Source organism: Pteropus alecto, unplaced genomic scaffold, assembly GCF_000325575.1.
Source record: "Pteropus alecto unplaced genomic scaffold, ASM32557v1 scaffold50, whole genome shotgun sequence".
NCBI classification, from domain to species: Eukaryota; Metazoa; Chordata; class Mammalia; order Chiroptera; family Pteropodidae; genus Pteropus; species Pteropus alecto.
In genome coordinates, this window is record NW_006431918.1 from 2,333,208 (window position 1) to 2,357,309 (window position 24,102).

Below are 24,102 nucleotides of genomic sequence, written 5' to 3' on the forward strand. Positions count from 1 at the left end.
AATAGGTAATATATTCCCATGGTTTAAAGCTCAAGAAGTACAGAGTGCTTTTTAATTCCCTTATATGGAAGTGACCACTGCCTCATTGTATAGTGTCGCCTTTACAGACATTTCGTGCACACATATTTAATCCTCTCCTTTTTAAAAACAGACATGCACTGTTGAGTAACCTTGGATTTTACACTTAAAAAATATACCTTGGATACTTTTGCATGCCAGTACTTAGAACTTCTTATTTTTTATGGACGCATAATCCATTATATAAACGGGTGATGATTTATTTAACGAGTCCCCTGTCGATGAACATTTAACTAATTTCCGTTCTTTTGCTGTTACTGGAAGTGTTGACATGAGTAACTTCAGCAATTATACTTCGCGTGAGCTAGAGTGGGTGGCATTCGCATCCCAGGCCACGTTCCACAGTTTCAGGAGGTATTCAGCATAAAAGAGAGTCTGTGGCTAAATAACATTTGGTATTCATTGGAGGTTCACAGTGCATATTGTCAAATTAACGGCAGTCCCAATCTATGTCAATTTAATCTGTTTCCCAATATTACATTTTCTCAAGTAACAGAATGTACTCTTTTTGTAAGTCAGCTTCCCTGGGAAGCGGAAATGTACATTGGGGAGGCCTCCTGGGGCTTGTTCTCAGGAACAGCACGGGTGGAGATGGGGGTGGGGAAGTAGGGTGGGTGTAGGGAGAAGGTGAACTGTGGTGCGGTTGCAGCAGAGGCCTCAGCCAGTCAGTCCCCTGGGGAGTGCTCTGAAGCTGTGATGGCCCTTCAGAGGTGTTCTAACTCCAGGGAAGGGGGCCAGGCCCCCAGGGAGGGGTCATGACCTTGTGCTAGGCAGCTCTCTTTCTGAAGGATTAGACCGGCATGGGGTATGAAAGGCAGGAGACCAGCTAGCTTTAAAGCACAGTGTTCGGTGCTCTTCTTCATCTTCCTTTTCGAAGATTAGAGGGTAAACAGGTGCAACCAAAAAGCCAGAGCAGCTCCTCCACTTGAGAATCGGATGGGTCTAGGTGTCCATCCTGTGCCTTTTGGTGTATTTGCTGATTTCATTCTCACACCTCCTGCAGAATTCACCAGTCGTGGTGTCCATCAAGGAAGCTTGTTTCCTGGTTGGAAAGGGAAAAGGGCCCAAGGAATGGGTGTCTCCTTTCTGTGTTCGATAGAGTTGAGGAAAGTTCATAGAGAGGATGGAAAAAATGACCAAGAAAAATCTCAAAGAAAAAAATCCTTATGAGATAATGGAGGAGACGATGAAGTGGAAAGTAAAACCAGGACTAAGGAGTTGGCTGTTGTATGAACATGATGCAGAGGAGAAAGCAAAAAGCACAAAGCAAAAAAAAAAAAAATGCTTAGATTGATGGTCGTGTCTAAGAACACCTTTTAAATTGAACATATATTTTTCTCAAAAATAATCTTTTTTGTCTACGGCCACGCTACCCTGAACAAGCCTGATCCTGTCTGATCTTGAAAGCTAAGCAGGGTCGGGCCTGGTTAATACTTGGATGGGAGACCATCTAGGAAGACCAGGTGCTGTAGGCATAAAAAATAAAAAAATGAGGGATTGTAAGCTGACAAGGTCCTTGCAATCTGTGAGGTCAACCAAAGGTGCCTTACCTAAAAAATATTTAAAAAAACGAACAAAAACACCAATCTTTTCCTTCAGCACAAAGCTTCATAAAGATTCTTGTTATTATTATTGTATAATAATAGATCTGATGAGGCATTGTTAAAAGGGTAATTTGAAAGGGAATAAACTAGAAAAGGTATTGTTAGAGATTGGGAGAAAATCATGGAATTGGCCTTACATATTTATTTATCTAAAATAAATTGATCTTTTCTGAACAATCACAGAGTCTTCCTTTTTTTCTACAACAGACCTGTTTATGTTAATTCTGAAATGTTTCTGGAACCACTCCCCTTATCCATTTGCAGAAGTGTCAGATCCCATAGCATTCTGGTCACTTCCAATTATTTGATTGTCTAGTCCATTTAAAATTCTAGTATCATCTCCATCTGTTCCTCCAGTTCAAGTTAGACCTGTGGGACCAGTAGAGGGGAGAGGGTGTGGTCCTCTTTTTCATGCCTTCCAGGCTCCTTCTGGCGCTCACTGCTGAAAGTTGGGAACTGAGAGGGTGACATAGAGCAAAAGGACCAGTTATCTCCTGACTTAACCAGGACGTCCTCTGTTGGTTGTTGCCTCTTTTCCTGGCCAATAGTAACTACCCATTGATACCTTCTGTGTGGGAGGGTTCCACAGCTGAGCTCTCCTATGAGACCTATGTGAGCTCTTCCACACACCTATCGTGGTCTCCCTTCTGTGGGTGATTAGACTTAACCTCTTCCTGACTGCTTGGCTCCCTCCCCTGGAGGCGCAGCTCAACAGGTCTGATGATCTGCGTCCCGTTGCAAACAAGCCTGCCTTGATCCATAGCTTTGCTGAATCAAACACTGGAAACAAAATCTGATACTTTTCTCCATTATTTTTTTCTTTCGTCATGTAGGTTTAAGAGCAAATCAACAATTCCATGATGATAGGATGTCCAGCCAAGGGATAAGATGCCAGCCTGTATTAGTCAGCTCAGGCTGCCGTAGCAAAATACCCCACCTGAACTTCTGGAGGCTAGAAAGTTCAAGAGCAAGGTGCCAGCTGATTCAGTGCCTGGTGCAGAATCTCTTCTTTGCTTAGAGATGGCTGCCTTCTTACTGTGTCCTCACATAGTGGAAAGAGACAGAGACAGCAAGCTTTTTGTGGTCTGTCCTTATAAAGGCACTAATCTCATCATGAGGGACCCACCCTTATGACCTCATTTAACCCTAATTACCTCCCCCAAACTCCATCTCCAAATACCATCACATTGTGGAGTAGGGCTTCAATGTGAGGATTTTGGGGAGACGTAATTCAGTCCATAACACAATCTCTCTTGTGCATAGTCCCACAGCAGTTTCCATCATGCCCCTGGCTGGTGATTTCAATCGTTGCCTTTCCCTTCTCTTCCTGGTATTTTAGTCTCCCGTATATGAGTGGGGAATGGGGTCTTGGGGTGCATTTGGTGGTTTTGGAGGTCATAGACACACTACAGGTTTGCCTACCTTTGAGTTAGCCCTGGAGCAGGTGTCTGAACATAGCTTTGAAACTCTTTTTAGAATGAGGGCCAACTTAATATTTCTTTATTTTCAACATTGGGTTTTAGTCACCAGTTCTAGGGTGACAATAAAGCTACATTCAAATCCTATTAAAGTGCCATTCCTCTCCTACCCTCTTGAATTCTGAACCTCTGCAAGCAGCATTCCCTTTGCTAGCATAATGCTACTTATTCTTCAAGGCCAGCTGGAATGTCACCTGCTCACTGAAGTCTTTCCAAGTTCTTTATCTTCCTTATCTCTGTAGAATTAATTGTGTCACTCTGTTCTTACATGGGGCTTTCTTTATTCTTCTGTTAAAACACTAAGAGCATTAGTTAGTTGTTTTCAGTTTTTTCCCCACTGGTTGATGAATTTAAGGACGAAAACCAGTTGTTAGACCTAGTATAGGTCTTTATACACAGTTTTGAGTAAGTATTATAAATAAATAATTCAGGAAAGTGCCAGTTTGTAGGGATATATATTGATGGTCTAAACTTTTGGGCTTAAAATTATATTAAACTTTTACTAATCAAGAATAGTAAAAAATAAGATTATATATATAATTTTATTATTAATAATACAAATATTCTTTATATCATGGATCATTTCTGAACTTTGTTTAAGATGCTTCTTAATTTATTTTATAAAATGGGAATTATACTGCTTAACTTTTTTAAATGGCATAAATAAGTTGGACTGCCTTTTTTAATAGGAAATATACTACTTTAAGGTTTAAAGGTATAATCTGTCGGCATATTTAAATCCCTTCGAAATTACATATACCTTGAAAATATGATGTTATAATGTATTTTACTACCGAGTGTCTGAATGGACACTTTTTTGCCTCATTCGTAGATGTTTGCGACTTATTTTTAGCCTCTTCCTTAGAGTTGGTGGATAACTCGACATTCAGTCCACAAATACATTTGATATCACATTTGCTTTTTGCTGTTTTGTAGGAAAATGAAAAACATTTTATTAGAGAACTGCATGAAACATTATAGTTTATTTTAAAGGAAGTAGCTATAGTCAACATGGATTTGCGTTAAATTATTGGGAGGCCTGAAGATTTTAGGAACGATTAATCCAAAAAAATCCTAGTTGACTTCTGAAGCTTTCTTCATATGAGTCTTCCTGTATTTCCTAGCATGATCAGGTGTGGAGGTAACCGTAAATCTGAGGAAGGGAGGATCATTCAATACATAATTTTAATTTTTTTTATTTCTCCCTTTGACACCTACAGACTCCATTTCTGCATATGGCCCTCTGGCTCTTCGAAGCAATGTACCATCATGTGCCATGCTGGTGATGTCACAAGACGCGAAGTCAATGTTAGCACATAGCCCAACGACAAGAAGTCATGTAAGTAAGATATTAAGAATTAAATCAGGCAGTATAGATCCTTTTGTGTAGTAATGTAATTAATAATAATGAAGATGTGGCAAACCAGGTGAAGTTATTATATGTATACTCTGAATTTTTTAAATGAGTATCTTGGTTAAGGCATTTTCTAAGGTCAGAGAACACTGCACATATCAGAGGTAGGCAATTTTTTTTTTCTGAAGAGTCAGTAAATATTTTAGGCTTTGTGAGCCAAATGATCTCTATCACAAGTACTCCACTCTGCCTTATTACTGGAAAGCAGCCATGGGTAGATGTGGCTCTGTTTGAACAAACTTTATTTACAAAAACAGGGGGGCGGGTAAGGTTTGGCCTATGGGTCATAGTTTGCCAACCTTTGGCATACAAGATGAAGAAATTCTGCATCTTACTTTCTGTTGTGATTTAGGTTCATTTTAAAGAAACTGGGGTACTTAAAATTAAATAACAAATGTAGTCCAACTATTTAATTTCTAAATGATTGTACCATGTCAGGAAGTTAGAGAATAATATGAGATTTTTTGAGTGACTCATTGAACACACATTTTATTTTTACTTTCGGTTATAATTTATATTTAACTCCTTCAGAAAAAAATCCTGTAGCATGTGTATAGATCAGGATAAACCATTAAATAAAGGGATTTATGAAAACTGAAACTCTTTACAAGAATCTTAAGAGGAAAAAGGTAATTCCTGTCTTGTGCAATCATTTCTGGCATCAGAAAATAAGAAAGGGATATAAATTCAAAGAAAAAAAGTATGAAGAACACGTTTTTATTTCCTATAATTAACTACAAAGTAAAACTTTAACTTTAAATGTTTCCTTGAAACTGCTCTGTTTCCTAGAATTTTTATTAAGAATTCCCCAAACTCAAGAAACTCATTGACAATCTTAGGGATAGACACATATTAGGGTTGCTATTTATCAAGGCTTCAAAGAAGCAAGAAGTCATTTTAGATATTGAGGGATAGACCCTGGGACATTTTTGTAATAAGAACACAGCTCTTAATTGCCTTGTCACTATGAGATATTTATGAAAGTGGATAAACATGTTATTCTTAAAAATTCCATTATGACCAATTCTGGGGCAAAAACCAGGAATTTTCTTTAAGTGAAATCATACTTGAAATAGGCAAGAAATTAAACAAGAATCTCCCCTCAGTTGTTTTGTAATCATAAGAAAATTACCGTGTGCTTTCCGTTTTTCTGAATTTGCCCCGCTTCCTAAATTTTCAGTTCTGGCTTTCCTTGGGGTACTTCAAAACAGAAGCATTTTGATGTGGTTGTCTTGTGGAGGTCAGTGATACCTGTTGCTCTCTGATGCTAGGGAGAGGTATGGTTGAGATGCACACCGGCGAGGTGGAATTAAAGACCTCAGTTATCTCTTCCAGTTTGCATAGTAAAAACAGGCAAATTAAGGATAAGGTGTTCCTTAGGGTGCACCAAGGTTACTGTGACAAGGACCCAGAAAGGCATTGTTTCTATAGGACGTTCCCTTGAAGATAGTTTTAATTTGGGATAATCAGGTGGGTAGCATATTAGGCTTTCTGCTAAAGAAATTTTGGCCGTGACGACTTTTGTGCCAGCCTAAACTCTTGTAGGTACAATCATGATCTTTGTTTTCTATTTTCTCTTCTGAGAATAAAGTATTTATAAAGCTGAATTTAGATGTGGCTAGATTAATAGAGATATCATCTGCTCATGCTCTCCAAACCCCCCCACTTTTATTTTGGCTGGGGCTGCAACCTAACAGGTTGGCGTGGCCTTGAGGCACCGTCTTTAACTCAGTTTGTCCCAAGCTTTTAATTTTATTTATTATCTTTCTGATTATCAAAGTCACATATGCTCATTATAGTAAAAATGAAAACTATAGAAAAATTGGGAAAAACATCGCCAGTACTACAGTAACGAAGAAGCAATTTATTCCATGATTCTTCCCAGGATTATTTTTTTCTACATGGTTGATATAAAAATGATTGAAAGTTTGCCTTGTACATTTTTTTAACAGCAACTGTGACATTTCCTTGTGACATTACATAAGTAAATATTTTAATGTATATATATATATAATATTCCCATTGAAAATATATTGCAATCCATTATGATTTTATTAAAAATAATATTTTGGCAAATATATTTTTGAATAAAGCTCCATCTAGGTTTCTGACAATTTTGTTAGGAAAATTTTTTCCAGGAGAGTTATTAAGATGTCTGAAGTTATAAACATTTTAACAATGCTCAATCCATATTCCAGGAAATATGTGCTAATTGACTGCTACATAATCTCTTTGTGAGTCTTGGTGACCTTGCATCCTCACCAATGCTGACATTTAACAATCTTAAAACAATCTTCCTGGTTCCATGAGAAATAGGGCAGCAGTTTGGGTCAAATGTAATTCTCCTCTTAGAAATTATATAGAATGGGATGTCAGGGAGACCCACAAAATACATCGATAGCAAAACCCAGAGACAGTGAAAAGCCATAAAACCCATTACATGTGTGGATGGAGGCAAATTAACTGAGGCCAGCAGAATTTATGCAGGAGGTCCTACTGGAGTGACAGAGAGGAATGGGAATGCAGAGGTGACCCAGTGATGGCAGATATCAACAATCACCATCAGATAAGTATTCCAAGAGCACTGAGTGGGAGCTAGGCTCAAACAGGAAGTCATTGCTGTGAGACATAGAGAAAGATTCTTTGTCCCTATTGTTGGCAGACCTCAGGAAGCACATCTTTCAAAACAGAGGGAAACGCATTGGAAGGAGGGGTTGTGTCCCTCGGTGGTGAAGCTGGAGGAGCTCAGGATGGGCGCATAAGCCAATCTCTTAGAAGCACCCAAAGACTTTACAAGGTGCATCCTGACGGGAGGCGTCGTGCGCCTGCTCCCAACTGTGGGCTTCCCTGGGCTTTCCTCCTGACATGGAAATGATGACCGGTGAACAGGCTGTATGACTAATCACTGACCAGCGTGATGAGGGATTAGTAACATATTTTACCCCTTTCTCTGCCTGGGAGAGACTATTTAAGGTGCAGTTTGCATGGCTCTGCACACCTAGAAATGGCCAGCCCCGCAGCCCTCCCTTCTATTAGCTTTCTCTTCTTTTCTGCTTTTTACCCATTTTTTACTCCATCCTGCTTTCCTGGAATCATGCTCCTTAGTGAAATACCTTTTCTGTGCCTGATGATGATGCCATATCTTCATTGTTTGTGTGGTTTGCATTGGGATTTCTCTGATTCACGAGTTATTAAAAAATGTCATGCTTAATTTTCAAGTGATGAAGAATTCCCCAGTAATCTTTTCGTGTTACAGATTACACAGCCAGAAACTGCCAGAGAATAAATATGGAATAATTTCAGTTTTAATTTTATAATGACTCGTTTACGGCCCAACATAGGTCAACTTTGGCAAATATTCCAGTAGTACTTGAAAAAAAAGAGTGACTTTTGCCATTGTTGGGGGAAAATGCAGCATACATGTCAGATAGCTCAAGTTATTAATTGTTTTTTATTTCAGACCTATTCTATCCTTGCTGAATTTTTCTTTTACTTTTGTTCTGATAGCTTTTAAGAGAGAGATTTTGAAATCTCCCACAGTGATGGTGAATTTGCCTATTTCTCCTTTCTCTATTTCTATTCATTCGGCTTTATAAAATTTAAAGCCGTGGTTTTAGGAAGCTATATTTTGGATATGATACCCCCTGGTGGGGTGACCGTATCTTTCTAATATGGTTACTTGCCTTCGAGTCTGCTTTTTCCAACATTAGTATAGCTATCCCAACTTATTTCATTTAGTGATTGTGTAATATATACTTTTCCTTTCCATTTACTTTCAGCCTGTGTTTGTCCTAATGTTATTCTCCTGTAAACAGCATGTAGCTGTGTTTTATGTTTTCATTTTTAATTCAACCTGAGAATCTTAGTCTTTTATAGAGAATACTTAGTCCATTTTTATTTAACATAATTATAGATATTGTTTTGCTTATACCAACCATTCTACTATTGTTTTCTGTTTGACATATCTCTTTATGTAGCTTTCGCATCCTTTCTTGGTTATTGGGACTAATCAACTTTTTATTATCCCTTTCTCCTCTACTAATTTATTAATATTATTTTGTTTCCATCACCTTCAATTTTAAAAGTATCTTTAGTAAGTTGTTACTCTAGATATGATAACATGCATCATTGATATATTACATTCTAATGATTTTTTTTTTAAGGAGAGATCATTTCAGTGTGATTTAAACTTCCAGAGGAAAACAAACTTCAAATTGCTTTCACGAAGTAAGAATATCATTGATACCCAAGCTTGGTCAAAATTTCACAAGAAGAAAACTATTCCCAATTTAATTTATGAATTACAATGCAAAATTCTTCAGAAAATTATTAGCAGAAAGAATCTGGCAATTCTTTAAAGTAGTAATATATCACGATGAGGGAGAGTTCATTCCAAGAATGAAAGATGATGAACTCTATTAAAATAATTCATCATATTAATTGATCTAAGGGAAAAAAAGGCATATGTTAACCTTTGCAGATGTTGAATATTCATTTAATGAAATTCCACAGCCATTCTGGATGTTTTAATAAACAGATTAATAAAGTAAGAGTTAAACTTTTTATAATCATGACTAACTGATAGACTATGCGCACGCGCGCGCGCACGCACACACACACACACACACACACACACACACACACACACACACACTCAACCCGGAAACAGCATTACAAACACTATCGAAATGCCAGAGGCACTTCTGCTCTCTCAGCTATAAGTACAGACAAAATAACAGCACACACTTCTCACCTCTACTAGTGAATCTCTACCAGAGTTATTAGTAAACAAAGCTAGAGAAGAGAAAGAAATTTGAGGTATAAAATTTAGAAAGGTGGGAGCTATTATTTGCTGATGACTTAATACTTAGAAAATCCCATGGAATCTGAAAAATTTCTATTATTCAATTTTAGCATATAAAAGAAAAAAATAACCATATCTGACTCATTTAAAAAATTCTTTGGTTGAGAAAAACAAAACAAAACAAAATACCCAAACATTCTGGGGGAAATTCTACCAGAGAATAATGGTAAACTGGGAAAAAATTATTTGCCTCTCAAATCACCAAGAGTTTTCTTTAAATACATTTTAGAAATTGTGGGAGTGCGGGGAAGTACAGAGCAATAGCACAGTGAGCAAAGATCATGAATGGACAGTTTGCATAAAAATAAATACAAATAATATTTCAACTCATAAAAAAATATTCAACCTCGCGTAAAATGCTCATTATTTAATTTTATTTAAGGAGTGTGGGCATATAAGAATATATTTCTAAATTTACTTGCAGGGATCCACAGGAACTAGTAAAAATGGTTGTCTAAATAAAGAGACTGTAAAGAGACAGCAGGGTGGCCTGGGACAGGAATCAGACGGCGATCTCTAAATGAATGCTTCTCGTATTGTTTTGTTTTTCAGCCATGGGAATATTTTACCTTTGCAGAAAAAATATAATAGAATGGAATCTTTTTGAAAATTTGTAAAGTGAAGAATTGCATCTCATTTTATTTTGTATCCTTGATTACCGCATTGCATTCCTCAGTGTTCATTTGTTATTTATATTTTCGCTCTTTGAAATTAACACTTCAGTTCTTTAGAGATAGTTTTGTTTTTCTTACCAGATTTTATAATTTCTTTTATGTAAGGAACCAGTACATTTTAATATATTTATTTCACTTTTCTTTTAGCCCGGTCATTCTATCATTTTGTTTTCTATACATTAACTTATAGAACTTAATAATTTTTATTTTGCCAAATCTATCAATCTTACTATGTTGAGTATTTAAAAGTTGCTTTTCCAGAAAGCCTTCTCAGAATCAGATGCTTATATTTTTTCTAGGTATCTTTTTATTTTTTTAAGCTGAAATTTAGCATATGATTTCTCCTAAATAGCTAACCAATGGCTTTACAGACTCATTATAAATAATAACTGTTCCCTTACCTGCTGCTTCAAGATTCAGTGTTACAGTGTTTCTTTGAGTCGTCTATTCATACTTCAGTGACAAACTTATTTTCATTCTGTGATAAATTTTAACATCTACTAGGTCGAGTTCCTCTTTATTACTTTTCTATTTCAAAATTATTTTCACTGGTGGATTTTTCCTTGTCAACTTTAAGACTGTGTCAGTTTAACTTTCTATGCCAATTCTTATGTCAATTTTACTTCCAATTTCATTTCTTAAGAAATAATTTGGAAAAATAGTATCTCCATTTTTTTCAATATATAGTGTTTCCATCCAGGAATAAAATATGCTTCTTGAATTATCTAATTGTCTAGTTTTACTGACTTTTTATATAGTTTGAGCACATTCCTTATCACATTCATTCCTAAGTATTTTATAATTTTGTCGTTAATATGGATTAGATAATTTCCTCAATATTGCTAAGATACAGAATGATGCATATAAAAATTATCAGTTATTTAATTTTTATTATTTATTTTGTTTCAAACCATCTCATAGAACTTGCTATTTTAGTTCTTATGATGTCTCAAGTAATTTGCTTAGCTTTGTTGATTAATTGTAGAATATGCAAGTAATGGTTTTATCCTTTTGAATAATTATAACTATAGTTTCTATTTTTCTGCCATTATTTGTATTAATCAGAAATTCCAAGAAAGTGCCAAAGACGATTGCTATGGTATCTTATTCTTATTCCTGTATACAATGAGAATACCTACAGTCATTTGCTAGTGGGCTTAAAGTTGGTATTAGTTTAAGGAAGGTTTGATTATACAAAGTAATTATTATTCTATTCCTTTTACTAAGAATTTAATATTGTTTTTCAAAAGAATGGGTGCTGACCTTTGTCCATTGCACCATTAAAGCCCAGTTGGCGCAGTGTTTAAGAAACTAAGCTGCCCAGAGTTTGAAGCCCTGCTCTGCCACTTAGTAGCATTGCATGACGACTTTAGGCTAGCTTTCAGTTTCATCGTTTATAAGATAGAGAGAGCAATTATATCTTCCTCATAGAGGTTCTGTAAACAACACATGAACTAAAGCCTTTCACCTGTTATGCATGGCCTTTGTAATATAGTAGGCACTCAGTAACCAATAGCCATTATATTATCATCGATGAGATGATGATGTAGTTTTTCTATGGAATAATTTAAGATGAAAGAATTTGAATAGAGCAAGTCTGGCTGGAATCTCAGAAATAGTGGTTCATCTTAGTAAGATCACACATCTGTCTCTCCTGTATTTGAACACTTATGGTTTAATTCATATCCTATTTTTTCACTCTCAGTATGCCACTCACCTTTTTTTAAATTTTTTATACCTACGACACCTGGTCTTCCTAGGTGGTCTCCCATCCACATACTTACCAGGCCCGATCCTGCTTAGCTTTTGAAATCAAACAGGATCGGGCTTATTCAGGGTGTCATGGCCATAGACTTCCTTTTTTATTTTTTTTTTAAACATGTTCGCTTTGTCCAGTCAGCAAGATTAAGAAACAAATCTATTTTCTGCTTTTTAGCGCTCATTTTATTCAGTTTTTAGAAAGGAAGGGTGGAGTTGAATCAAATATTTATTTTTGAAACGCTTTGGTGTTTTTAGTTGCGGTGAGGGATAATGTGGGATGTGTTTATTTTTGTCACGTAAAGTGTTGTGTGTTTGTGTGTATTTGCTTATTTATTTATTTTTATTGAAAGACCAGTGAAGAGAGAGATCAGAAAGAAAGGGTAGAGTGTGGAGTGAGATGATTTTGGAGAAGGAGGCAGAACTAGATCATGCCGCGCCCTATAGGAGATTCCAAGTATTATTTTGGACCGAATCTTAAGGGCAACAGGAAACTTCAAGAGGATTTTTAAGCAGATGGATCAGACCTATGTTTTATCAGGATCTCTAGTCAATGGAGAACAATTTTTAGAGGGAACCCTTTTGGATAGTGAGGAGGACAGCTAAGAAGTTAATGCAGTAGTTCAAGTGAAATTGGATGGTGGTTTGGACTAAGATTCAAGGAACAATGTGACAGGTTGAAAATAGTCAGTGGGAAACTGAATAGAATGCTTAAAGTGACATATCATTGAAGTTTATAGGTCCAAGGACTGCTGGGTACCTCATGTCATTTGACATGGCTCGAGACAGATCAATAACCTTTGCTTTAGATAATGGCTGCTGTCCAGAAAAGCTGGCTTAACACTTCTTTTCTATAAAGTGGTTCCTAGTTAACCATTGACCTCGTGTACAAAGTTTGAAATGTGATTCCACTGTGGTTGAGGATGGATGAAAATTGTGATATGAGAGAATCACTCCCATTAACTGCTCGGGGCCCTGGCAGGTACACGTTGCCAGACACTAGCATGAATTGGAGCTGGCCATTATTTTAACTCGTAATTTACTATGGGTTAAGAAGCCAGCTAACCAAATTTATTAGGAAGGTATATATAACATAAAATTAAGGACTTTTTGTGCATGGATTTTGTGGTATATTTTTTGGTTGCTTGGGTTTTGTTTTTTTTTAACTGTTGTTTTTATTTTTATTTTTATCCTTTGATAATTTTATTTTTCAGTGACTAACAGTTATATTTATTTTTAAAATTAACCCTTTGTTAATTTTATTTTTTCTTTTTACCCTTTGACCCCCTTACACACCTCTTTGCTCTGCCTCCGACCTCTGGCAACTACCACTCTCCTCTCTGCAGCCACAGCATCCATCCCTCTGTGCCCCGCTCACCTCACTAAGCACAATGTCCCCACGTGTGGGGTGTGTATATTTTGTCTCTACATAATATTTAGAAAGTTGTGAAAACACTGTGAGAGCCACATACACATGTAAGCACGAACCTGGCTATGGCCATCTACCATTTGTAAGCTTATTTATTTAATCCTATCTTATCTTAAATTTTAATTTTCTGATACAATAGGTTATCTAAATATTCCGTGGAAACCTAATAACCTGACATTGTTAACACTTTTTATGGGACATTAAGCTTCATCTACTGTCATCGTTAGTAAAGTTCACTTGAAAGGATATAATCTGTACATTTAAAAAGTATACAGGTTGTGTGATTACCTTCTCTTAATACATGTTTTGTAATTGTGCTTAAACTGCTTTGTAATTTAAATTGAAAATGTTTAAATGATTGATTTTGTGATAGAGATAATATTAAGTGCCACATATCCTAGAAAATATACGCCCATCCTTGTTGAGAGATGTTTTCTTTGGAAAGACAGATGCTGCGGATCCCCTGAGCCTCAGTCTCCCTCACCGGGCTGTGCTTTTATCGTCTCTCTGCTCTACTGGGTTCAGCTTCCTTTACGTCACTCACCACAGGCACGCCTCCGGCTCTCTTTTTAGCCATCTTCTATATCCCCTGTGGGTTTTGGCAGAAACTTCCAGATTCCTTCCAGAGAGGAGGCTTGGGTGTGTTAACTCAGTCCCTTTCTCTGCTTAACTAATCCTCGCCTTCGTTTTTCAGTCACATTTGGCTTCCTCTTGAGTGGAGCTACCCTTTGTATCGGTATCCATTGGGTATCTATCCCTAAGTGGGTAGCGGGGCAAAACTAAGGCTGCCAGTAAGTGTACCCTCAACTGCACTCCTGAGGGAACCAACCCCTGGGTGGAGAATTCATCGCACGCATGTCTTCTACCCCTGTTACTCTTAGCCTCCCCACCTTCCTGGTTGAAATGTCTACTTGCATCTCATGTTTCTGATCCTGGGGACAACCAGCTGTCTAGCCTTCTTTGATGGATGTATTTTCACTCTCTATTATGGAAGAAACCCTATAGACCAAGTTTCATTTTCAAGATAGGAGCCTCGGGAAAGCTGGGCAGTAGGGATTTTCCAGACAGGAAGTGACATTGGTTTAATTCTGGGAGGAGCGTAGGACAGCAGTAAAAACATGGATGCATGCTGGACTGCCTGGTTCCTGCTCCGACGCTGCCACTTACTCGCTGTATAACTTTGGGCAAGTTCTGCAATTTCTCCGTTCTTCAGATTTCTCAACTTTAAAATGATGATAATGACAGTATCTTCATTATAAAGTTGTTATACTGAAAAAATTATTGATATGTAAATAGCTTAGAACAGTAACATAAGTAGTCCATATTTGATATTTGTTAGCAATTATTCTTTTACTGTTATTAATCGTAAAAAGTCATCTTATATATTTGAAGACAGCACATAAGTAGAATATGGTAAAGCGATTAAATGTAAATATTTTTCTCTATACAGTGACTAACAGTTATATTTATTTTTTGTATTTCAGTAATCGTCACTAGCAAATAATATGAAATAGGTATAGTTTAAGGCTTTCTTTATAGTTCATAGTAATATATAAGCTTTAGTTGTTTATATGAAATAGTGCAGCAACTTCTAATCAATGTGTTATAAGTAAAGGATCTGTCTGTATGTAGGAAAAAATCTAATTTGAGAGTTTTAAAGTCTCATTATTGATCATTACATATCTTCACTGGTTTAGCAATAAGAAGTAAATTCTGTCTCTTAATAGCTGTCACTTTTATTCCTTCATGACAAAAAGATAAATATATTTTCATCTTATTTTCCTTTTATTTCAGTGCTTAACCAAGGCTGAGAAAGCAAAGAGTTGAGATGGGGAGTGATTATTTTCTTTTTATGCTTGTTTTAATCTAGTAATTTCAATGTCATTTCTAACTGATTACTCTCCTAAATGATCTCATAACAAAATATTATTTTGTGGCATTAATCTGTCCTTCTCATGATTGGATTTCCTCTGGCTTCTTTTTCTGCCATCGACCAGAAAAAGTTCTCTGCTTTTAAGGGCTCATGTGATGAGACCAGCCACCTTCTTCTTTCCCTCAACCCCCCAATAGTCTCCCTACTGTGCAACATAATGACATACAACCAGGAGTGATATCTCATCCTATACTTATTTAGGGTGGGACTTATGGGGGCTGGGGTGTAGAACTGTGCTTACCACACCATGTTACTCAAAACAGTAACTGACAGAGTTTGAGGTCAAGCTTGGATGTGGTTGAACAACAGAGCTTGTCCTTGTATTGCATTCATTGGAGGGCCTTGTTGTATCCATGAACATCAGTTACAGAAATTGGCCTTATTGCTGTAAAACCAGACTGTGTTGGTACCACATAGTGCTGTAAAAAGTACTGCCTTGGAGTTCCAATGCATGTTTACATGCACGCTGGTCCTGTAAAATACGAGATCCAGATGATCAAGACTCGTGTGAATTAGATTTGGTTGTATCCTGCATAGTTCTGTGATTTCCACTTACTTCACCCCATCTTATTTCAAGTTTTAGTTCCTACTTCCTACCCTCTGCTTTTCTTGTGGACACACTTTAAAGACTTGGTTAACTAAGTCGTACTCATTTCAATTTTTATTATTTTTTTTGGTTGGAAATTTGAGTGCAATCATAATTTTTCTCTTTGTGTATGTTTCAGAAGTAATTGACTTTAATTCCTATGGCAATGTGCTAAGGGAACTGTAAAGATATAAAGTCAATCAATAAAAATCCCATTCTTGATCATATAAAGTAGCTATTAACTAGCGACTACATGGATTTCTATGAAGCAGAATATTTGATCTGATGCACAAGATGAAAACCAGATAAGTGTCATTTTGTTGATTTTAAATAACATAAGCAAATATATGATATATATTTCTTAGGCTGTTGAATGTAACATTTTTTTAAAAGAACTATTGATTTTCTCATTGGCATCTTTTGAATCTTCTCCTCCCTGCTCCGCCCCCTCCACTAAAATAATGATAGGAATCTTTTTTTTCCCCCATGATTTACCAGGTCAGACAGAGCTTCACAGATTATAACAGCTCAGTTGTGTTTGGAACAGTGCTCTGTGTGAAACAAAAGCCAATCCCAGTGCACTCGATAACTAAGTAGTTTGGGACAAGTTGCTAGACATCTCTGAACCCCATTGTCCTCAACTATAAAATGAGCAGTTCCTAAATTCTATTATTTTAACTACATCTATGACATGCTTTAGATAGATTCCAAGTTGCTGGCAATGTTTGATTTATTTTGTTTTGACTGCTTAAAAATTTATTTGCTGAATCTCATAAAGACATATAAAAAAATATACAGAGTATGTGAGTATTATACTAAAATTTGAATGTGCAAGGGCTTGTCATACTCAATCAAGTTTTAGGATTGTTTTTCCATCTTTACATAATAAAACTTCTGGGATCCAATTGTTTTCACACTCTGTTCTTCTTAAATAAGTTTTTCATTTTTTTAAAAATTTTCCCTTATTTTACCAGAAATATATTTTAAAGTATTTAAGTGTTATTTGGTCACACTTTATGCATGATCGTTCTTATAATGAGATGTTAATATTCTGCTACTTAGGATAAATTACCAAAATATTAAAACACAGGCATCATGGTAGCTGACTATGGTCAGAGAGGTTGTGCATTGTCTAAGAAAGCTGGTTTTGCCTTTCTTTCTGAAATAATTTGTATGAAACACTGATGTCATCCTGATGGGTTCTCCGCCAAATTGATGGCCTAGTTGTGACAAGTCAGAGGATCCACACCATGTTTTAAGGTGTTAAAAAAAATTAAATTAGAAATGGAGTCTGAGCTATGTAACTCCTCTCCCTGGAAGAGAGGATGTTATGGACAACATGCACATTGGGAACGATTTTTCTGGTAGTAAAATTTGGAAAACCGCAACTGGAACCGAACTATTCATGCTGCTGTTCAGTTTGAAAAGAATAAAAAGAATTTTCACTATGCAAAAACCTATATGACTATATGTTTGCAATGATGCCTCAGCGCAACGGGAAACAGCTGTTTATCTGTTTTTCTTTGGGTTTTATTTTGTCTTTACGCTGCCATTGTGTCAGTACGTGGCTTCATAAAGCTGTAAGATTCTGATAGGAAAACTACCGAGGCCATGTGCTTTGGAAGCCAATGTGTTGATTTTCTAGCTGGATAGTAATATTTTATTATAGCTGGAGGGGGAGTATGACTAGGAGTATTAGAGACAAGAAGCCTAATGCTATCAGTACCATGTCCGGAAGTGAGCTATCTCCTGTGTTTTATGTGTTTCATTCTATTGAATGAATATCGTATTACTGTTTTTATTTTGTTGTTGTTGTTTGAATAGCAGAGACTTGTCAGACGGTTCTGTTTTTCTTTTTTTTCTTTTTTTTGAACACTTGATGGGAAGTTTTGTTGTAAAGCTTTTTTTTTTTTTCATGGAGATGGCTTTATGTCTTGGCTATAAAGGAAAAGTCCCATAAAATCTGATCGGAAATTGTCTTTATGAGTTGCCGCCTTGTGCGCTATTAAAAGCTCAGAACCCGAGTGTTAGTTTTAACTTGGAGTTGCGTTTGCCCGATGTACCTTTTGGACACAGCACTTTGTTCCTACAGAACATCTCCCACCAGCCTTCCTTCACGGGCTCAGCCGTCACGTTCCATCCGCACTTGCTGTTCATTAGAGCCAAGCTTTCAGGATGTCTTCTTTGGATATTTGCAGTATCGACCCCAAATATTATTTATTTTCAGTTTTTCACCTTTTATTACTCTAGACATATGGCCCCTAAGAAGTAAGTGCTTTTTGCCAGGGAATCCTCAGTGAGTATTAATTGAACATTTGAGGGAGATTTTTTTTTCTTTGTAATTGAAATGAGCATATTTTAATGCCAGTGTTACCTTATTAAAAATTCTGTGTTCTCCATTTACATTTTGTGGCCATGTCAGTCTGGTTTCATGTCTTTACTGGCTGGCATCTGCGATATTCAGCTCAGCCTGTACACACCTATATTCTCACTGTAAATCTGTGACTAATTAGCAATCCTATGTTACTTTAGTTAAGCAGAGCCTGCGAGAATTTCTTCTTTCGTTATCGTACATTTTCCTTCTTGCCCCAAAACAACTCTTGATTCTTACTCTGAACTCTTACATGAGACGTACTGTAAAACACGATTTCTTTCTTTCCTTTTTTTTTTTTTTTTTTTTACTTATGAGTTGGCATGTTAATTAACCTGAGTGAAAAGAAGGGAGAGAAGACATATATTTTTTAAGAGGAATAGAAGTCTTAGTGATCTTTTGCTTTCCTGGGAAACAGGTTGCTCAGCATCCAGAGGGAGTCTAAACTATACAGATATTTATTCACATTTTCCTTTTAAAATAAATAAATGAAAGGGTAAGTGGCAGTTCAGACAGGCTGTTTTGTTGTGCCTTAATGGCCCGTGGTACTCTTGATATTGAAATGCTCTAAGTGGAAAAAGAATTTTCTTTCCTCTTCTTTTCTGCTAATGGTGTTTATTTGATGTAAATATTCAGTTCTGTCATGATAATGGGTGCTTGAGGGAATCAAAGAAAATAACAGGATTCTTAAGATATTTTTTCATTCCTCTGTCACTTGTTTCATACATTTCTACTGGAAACAGAAAACATTTTTTTTCCCCCACAAGATAATTACTCTGCATGGCCTTATTACCTATAGGCCTTCTTTCCTTTCACATAATAACCCACAGAATCTCTTCAGGTGCTCAAGTTAAATCATTAACTGGCTTGATATAAGGGGTTATTAGTATAGAAAGCTAATCTCTGCATTAGTTGTATATAACTCCTAGACATTGACGCATTTTGCTGTTTCTGAGACCAAGCATCATTATTCTCTTTTGGCATCATACAAACTGTGGATTTCAATTTACTTCACAAACTTATAGCTCATATTGAAGTAATTTCTGCTGAGAAGTGATTTTTTTCTAGACAATTGTTCAAGTTTTTTGGTTAACAGTCAATATTAGAGACAACATGTGAATTGGTATACTTTACCATAGAGATGATTAATTCAAGCCTTTTCCTTTTAGTGTACTTTTCCTCCTTCAGAAATGATTTTTGCTGAACTGCAGGATTTTCTGAGCATTTGTTCAGAGTTAACAACAAAGACAAATTTAACTAATATCGTCCCATATAAATGATTAATATATTAATATCTAGCTTTGTTCTCCTTATGGACCTCCCTCTTCTTAAATTAAGACCTGTATTTGTTGAAAAAAAAATGTGAACACTAGGAAAACTTTACTTAATGATGACTAACTGAATTTTCTTTGCTGGGTCTGACTTTGGGAAACATAATTAAATTCCACAAAATATTGACTTTATCTAGTTACAGATTTTTTTCCCATCGCACATTTGAACAAAGCTACTTAAGGTGTAAGGTACTAGCTAGAAATTTCTACCAGAAAGTCATGGCTATTTTACCCCCGCATTCTACAACACATATGCACAATCTGTGGTCACAGTAAAAAATATATAAATTCTATAAGAGCAGAGATCTTTTTCCTTTGTTCTCTGCAGCAGCAAACATGCTCACATGTGGGTATGTACGTGCATGTGAACACACACAGACACACATGCACGTACGCACACGCACACATACACACAGGGTGGAAAGCCAACATTGGAGAGTTCCTTGGACAGTTAGGGAAGGTGAGAGACAATGTGGTCTAATAGACATGATATAGATTTGGTGTCTTCTCTGGATTATTCTGCTAACTGCACTGTGGGAATCAGTCATTGGGATAATATTTGTTTGAAGGTGGAGAAGGCGATGCTAAAGGGGAAGAATAAAGCTGTAGGCTGGAGAAGGAGTGGTACAAATTTCCTGGGGAAAAAAAAACATTGCTCATTTTTCAATATTATGTAGTTCTAAAGGGGGCTGTAAATAGATTAGTAGAGAGATTGGATGATGACCAGCTTTAGTAGGCAGGTCCAAGTACAAAAATAATATGAATACTTGATAAAGCAAATTAAAAACATACACTTAGGGAAGCAGCACTAACAGAGCCACAATCCAGATGGATGCTCCTATTGGACACGTGTTTGGAGAGGCTGGGGGACTTCATGTAGGATCCCAGTTGGTTATGACCCAATCCTGTGCTTCTCCAGCTCATACTTAAACGTGAGCATGTCATGTAATCAGCTACAAATGCTCACTCTTGAATAATCGACGTATTTTCTTTCCTGTCAAAAGAATGCATGCTGATGACCAGGAATCATAAATTAAGTTATTTTAAGTAGAAAGACTAGTTATCAGATTAGGATGATAGTTTGTTTAACTAGTGTGTGTTTATACTAGCTGATGTTCAAAAGTGATTAATTTTTTTTCTCTTTGGTTATTCATTTAATTATTAATTACTGTCAAGTACAACTGTTAGGTAACATCATGGTCTAAGAATCTAAAGTTGTATTTCATTGCCCAGAAAATCAAATCAGATTCCTCACCTTGACTTTGAAGGTCACATGCAATCCGACTCCAGCCTGCCTATTCAAGTGCACTTGCTTCGATACTTTCCAGTCAGCGATGCCTCTAGGCGATGCCTTCTCACACTCGATGGTAATGTTTATGTTGGGTGTGTATTAGCTAGAATATCCACCTACTTCTTATTCAGATTTCATTCGCTATTCAGTATTAACCTCAATTGCTACCCCATCCAAAAGCCTTCTCCATTTGCAGAGCATTTATTTGTCCTTATTTATTATTCATATATTCACAAGCACTCCACACATATTTGTTGAGAACCCTCTATGTTACAGGTGGTGTCCTTTCCTAAACATGAATTTTTATTGCAGGTATAGTCATAACCAAGTCGTATACTGAGTTTGTTGTTTAATGTTTATTTTATCTCCTCTATAAAACTGAGCTCATAGTAGCAATGATTATGTTTTTGTTTGTTTGTTTGTTTGTGTGTTTATTTGTTTGTAAAGAGATCATGAGATAGTGTAAGACATGACTATCCAGGGAGTTATGAGGCTGGTTCTGTGTCTCCTCTTGACCGTGACTTAATTCTTGGGTAATTCAAATCAATGGACATTTATTAAGCTTCTATCATGTTTATTGCTATGTTGAGCACAATAGGAGATAAATAGATAAATGTATTTTATGTATGTATGATATGGACATTCATTTAAAAATTATTTTGGGGGAGCCAGTGATCTAGAAGATCCTCAACCTGAGATCCTGAGACTTCTAGAGGGATGAGTGTTTTAGCTGTAGATGATTTTATCTAAATTTTTGGATATGTGCTTAAATGCTCTTTTTTTTTTTTGAGGAGATGGTGAAGATTTTAGTAGTTAAAGTTGTCATTAAGAAGCTCAAAAAGCTCGTGATCTCATATGTATAAAACAAGTACCCGATTAAAGAACAATAATCATAGAAGAACAACAGTATCCTAAGCTGGGTTTAGAAAAAGGTAAAATGATATCTGACTGTGGTCATTTAAGAACGGCCTCTTGAAAGAGATGACTCTTGGAATATATGCTATGTATCTTTTGGTGTCAGCTTCTTCATGGAAAAATAGGGTAGGTTATGGGATCTCAGTTATTCTTTCCAATTTTAAAATTTGTTTTCTCTTGATTAGATCGCCAAATGCCTATCAAAATGCCAGTCACATCATAAGTATTCAGAAAACATCTGTTCACTAGTCCTAAAATGAAACTTTTCAACTTTGTCGTTCCAAATATATCCACTTTCTTGAGTTAAAATTTTAGAATATTATAGCATTAGCGCCCCAGTGTTCCATGAATGAAAGGAAGACTTATCAGATGTTTATATGCCTTTGCTCACACACTTTCACTTGGCAAAACAGAATGTTTAATTCATTATTTCTCCTTTACTGATTCATAGCATTTTTTTATACCTTTGTATTTTATCATGCTTTCTATCACAGCACTTTGGGTCTCCTCATTAGTCTTTGTGCTTTGTGAGGGTAGGAGCTACCTCAGATCCACCTGAGATTATCCAGTACCTAACACATTCCCTTGACCGCAAAGGAGTGTGGTAAATGTGGAACGATAGAGGAGAGGATGCCTATCGAAGTGCATAAAGATAATATGTAAATGGCCTATTTCAATAGAGCACAGAGCTTAAAGAGCGTGGGCTCGGGAGCGAGACGGCAGGTTCAGATCTTCACACGGCCTTGTTCCTCAGTGAGTCACTGTTGGCAAGTTCCTTAAGATCTTTGTCCTCAACTTCCCCACCTGTAAAGTGGATGATGACGGCGTCTGCCTCATAAATTTACCTGATTAAATTGCTTAAGTGCCTGGAAGAGCATCTAATGCATGATAAGTAAGGGAGAATCCAGGTCGATGGGGCCTCGAGATTTTAAGATGTCTGGCCCTATCTTTAAGAAAAAGAGTACTGAATTATGAATACGAAGTTAGTCAATGAGAACATTTAAGGATATATTTAGATTGGGAAAATAAATGACAAATTACAGATATGAAAAGCTGAAAAGTACCACAAACATCACAAAATATTGTCATCATCACTAATAAACTTCATTAAATACACTTTATTTCCTATAGAGTTTTGTCTGCATACACTCATATATCCTCTTTTATGGCATAATAATTTTTTAACCTTTTCTATAGAGAGAATGGAAAAAAAGAATTCTTTTCTCTAGCAAAGTAGATCAAAATTTGTTTTTTATTATTGGTGGTTTAGGAAGTATTCATTTGCCTTCATAATGAATTACCGGAAGTAACACGTTTCTAACTTCCTCCAGGGCTTCGAGCTCAGGCAGTCTTTTTTGTTTGGAGGGAATCCTGGGAGAAGTCCAGCTTTTGGGTTTCACTCGGCATGATATCAGGCAGCTATAAGAGATGGGGGGAGCGAGTGTAAAGTCACTGAGAGCCTGGGACATCGTGGCCCTCCTGCGTTGTATTCACATTCTTGTCCTTAGAGTTACAGGCAAGGTCCAGATTCCCCATGAGGTCTATTGGGGTTCGATTGTCATTGGAGTCCAGATTGAAGGCATTCTGGCAGCTGAAAATACCTGCTGCAAACCCAGAATAACTTCTGGGAGGTAAAAGGTGACCACAAGATGGGTGCTGTTGTCCCCTCACTCCAGACAGTGCAAGACAGAGGCTTGCTGGCCTCTGGTGAATCCGCCTCATTCTAAGTGCTGTGTAAGTTAGCACTTATCATTATTATTTTACTCTTTCATTGCCAAATAACTTTTCAATAAATCTCTAGGAATTTCACAGCGAATGTCTTTTTCGATCTCATAATTTTTTAATTTTCAGGAATAATTCTGCTTCTCTACTTTTTCACAAACAGGGTAGGATTTCAGATGACCTAAACTTTTACTAAAGTGGATGTTAAAATGATTCGTGCCAGGGAAAATTTATGTCTAATACTTCATGATCATATTAAGAAGAAATCAAATAGAAGGAAAGTTGCTGTGTTTCTTTCATTCTTGAACGTTGACTGTGGTGGATGCCATGCCACAGCTGTGGCCATATTCTCCTTTGGGAATGAAGAATTTGTTATCCCAGCTGCTGGGAGTGCTGCTTGCTGACAGTCCTCTCTGGGAGAAGCTGTGCTTGTCCAGGTCACACCCACTCCCTGGGGACAGCCTGCATCCTGTGTTCTTTGAGGCAGGGAGTGTTAATAGGCTTTCCTTTCCCCAACTTGTACAACTGGAGAGGGCCACCCCAGCTTCAGAGCCCCACAGAGCCCATTTCGTGACTGCAGAGTGGCCTTACTTCTTCCTCTGCCCAGTTCAGCTTGCTTCCCTTCCCCCACAGGTAATGATGCTGCAGATGGTT

At 36.7% G+C, this 24,102-nt stretch overlaps 1 protein-coding gene and 1 pseudogene across 5 annotated transcripts in view; both read left to right on the plus strand.

Moving 5' to 3' along the window:
* The window catches only part of IL15 (interleukin 15), a 67,572-nt gene that overhangs the window by 19,541 nt on the left and 23,929 nt on the right, over positions 1-24,102 (plus strand). For 4 of the 5 annotated variants that reach the window (XM_015600673.2, XM_025042485.1, XM_015600671.2 and 1 more), the window contains exon 2: positions 4,381-4,499. In XM_015600673.2, coding sequence (XP_015456159.1) covers positions 4,437-4,499 — 63 coding nt within the window. In that variant the 5' untranslated portion in view covers positions 4,381-4,436. Of the gene's footprint in view, positions 1-4,374; positions 4,500-24,102 lie in introns of those variants that run through there. The other variant, XM_006906231.3, reaches the window with a different exon arrangement.
* Positions 1,435-1,553, plus strand: LOC112475116 (annotated as a pseudogene).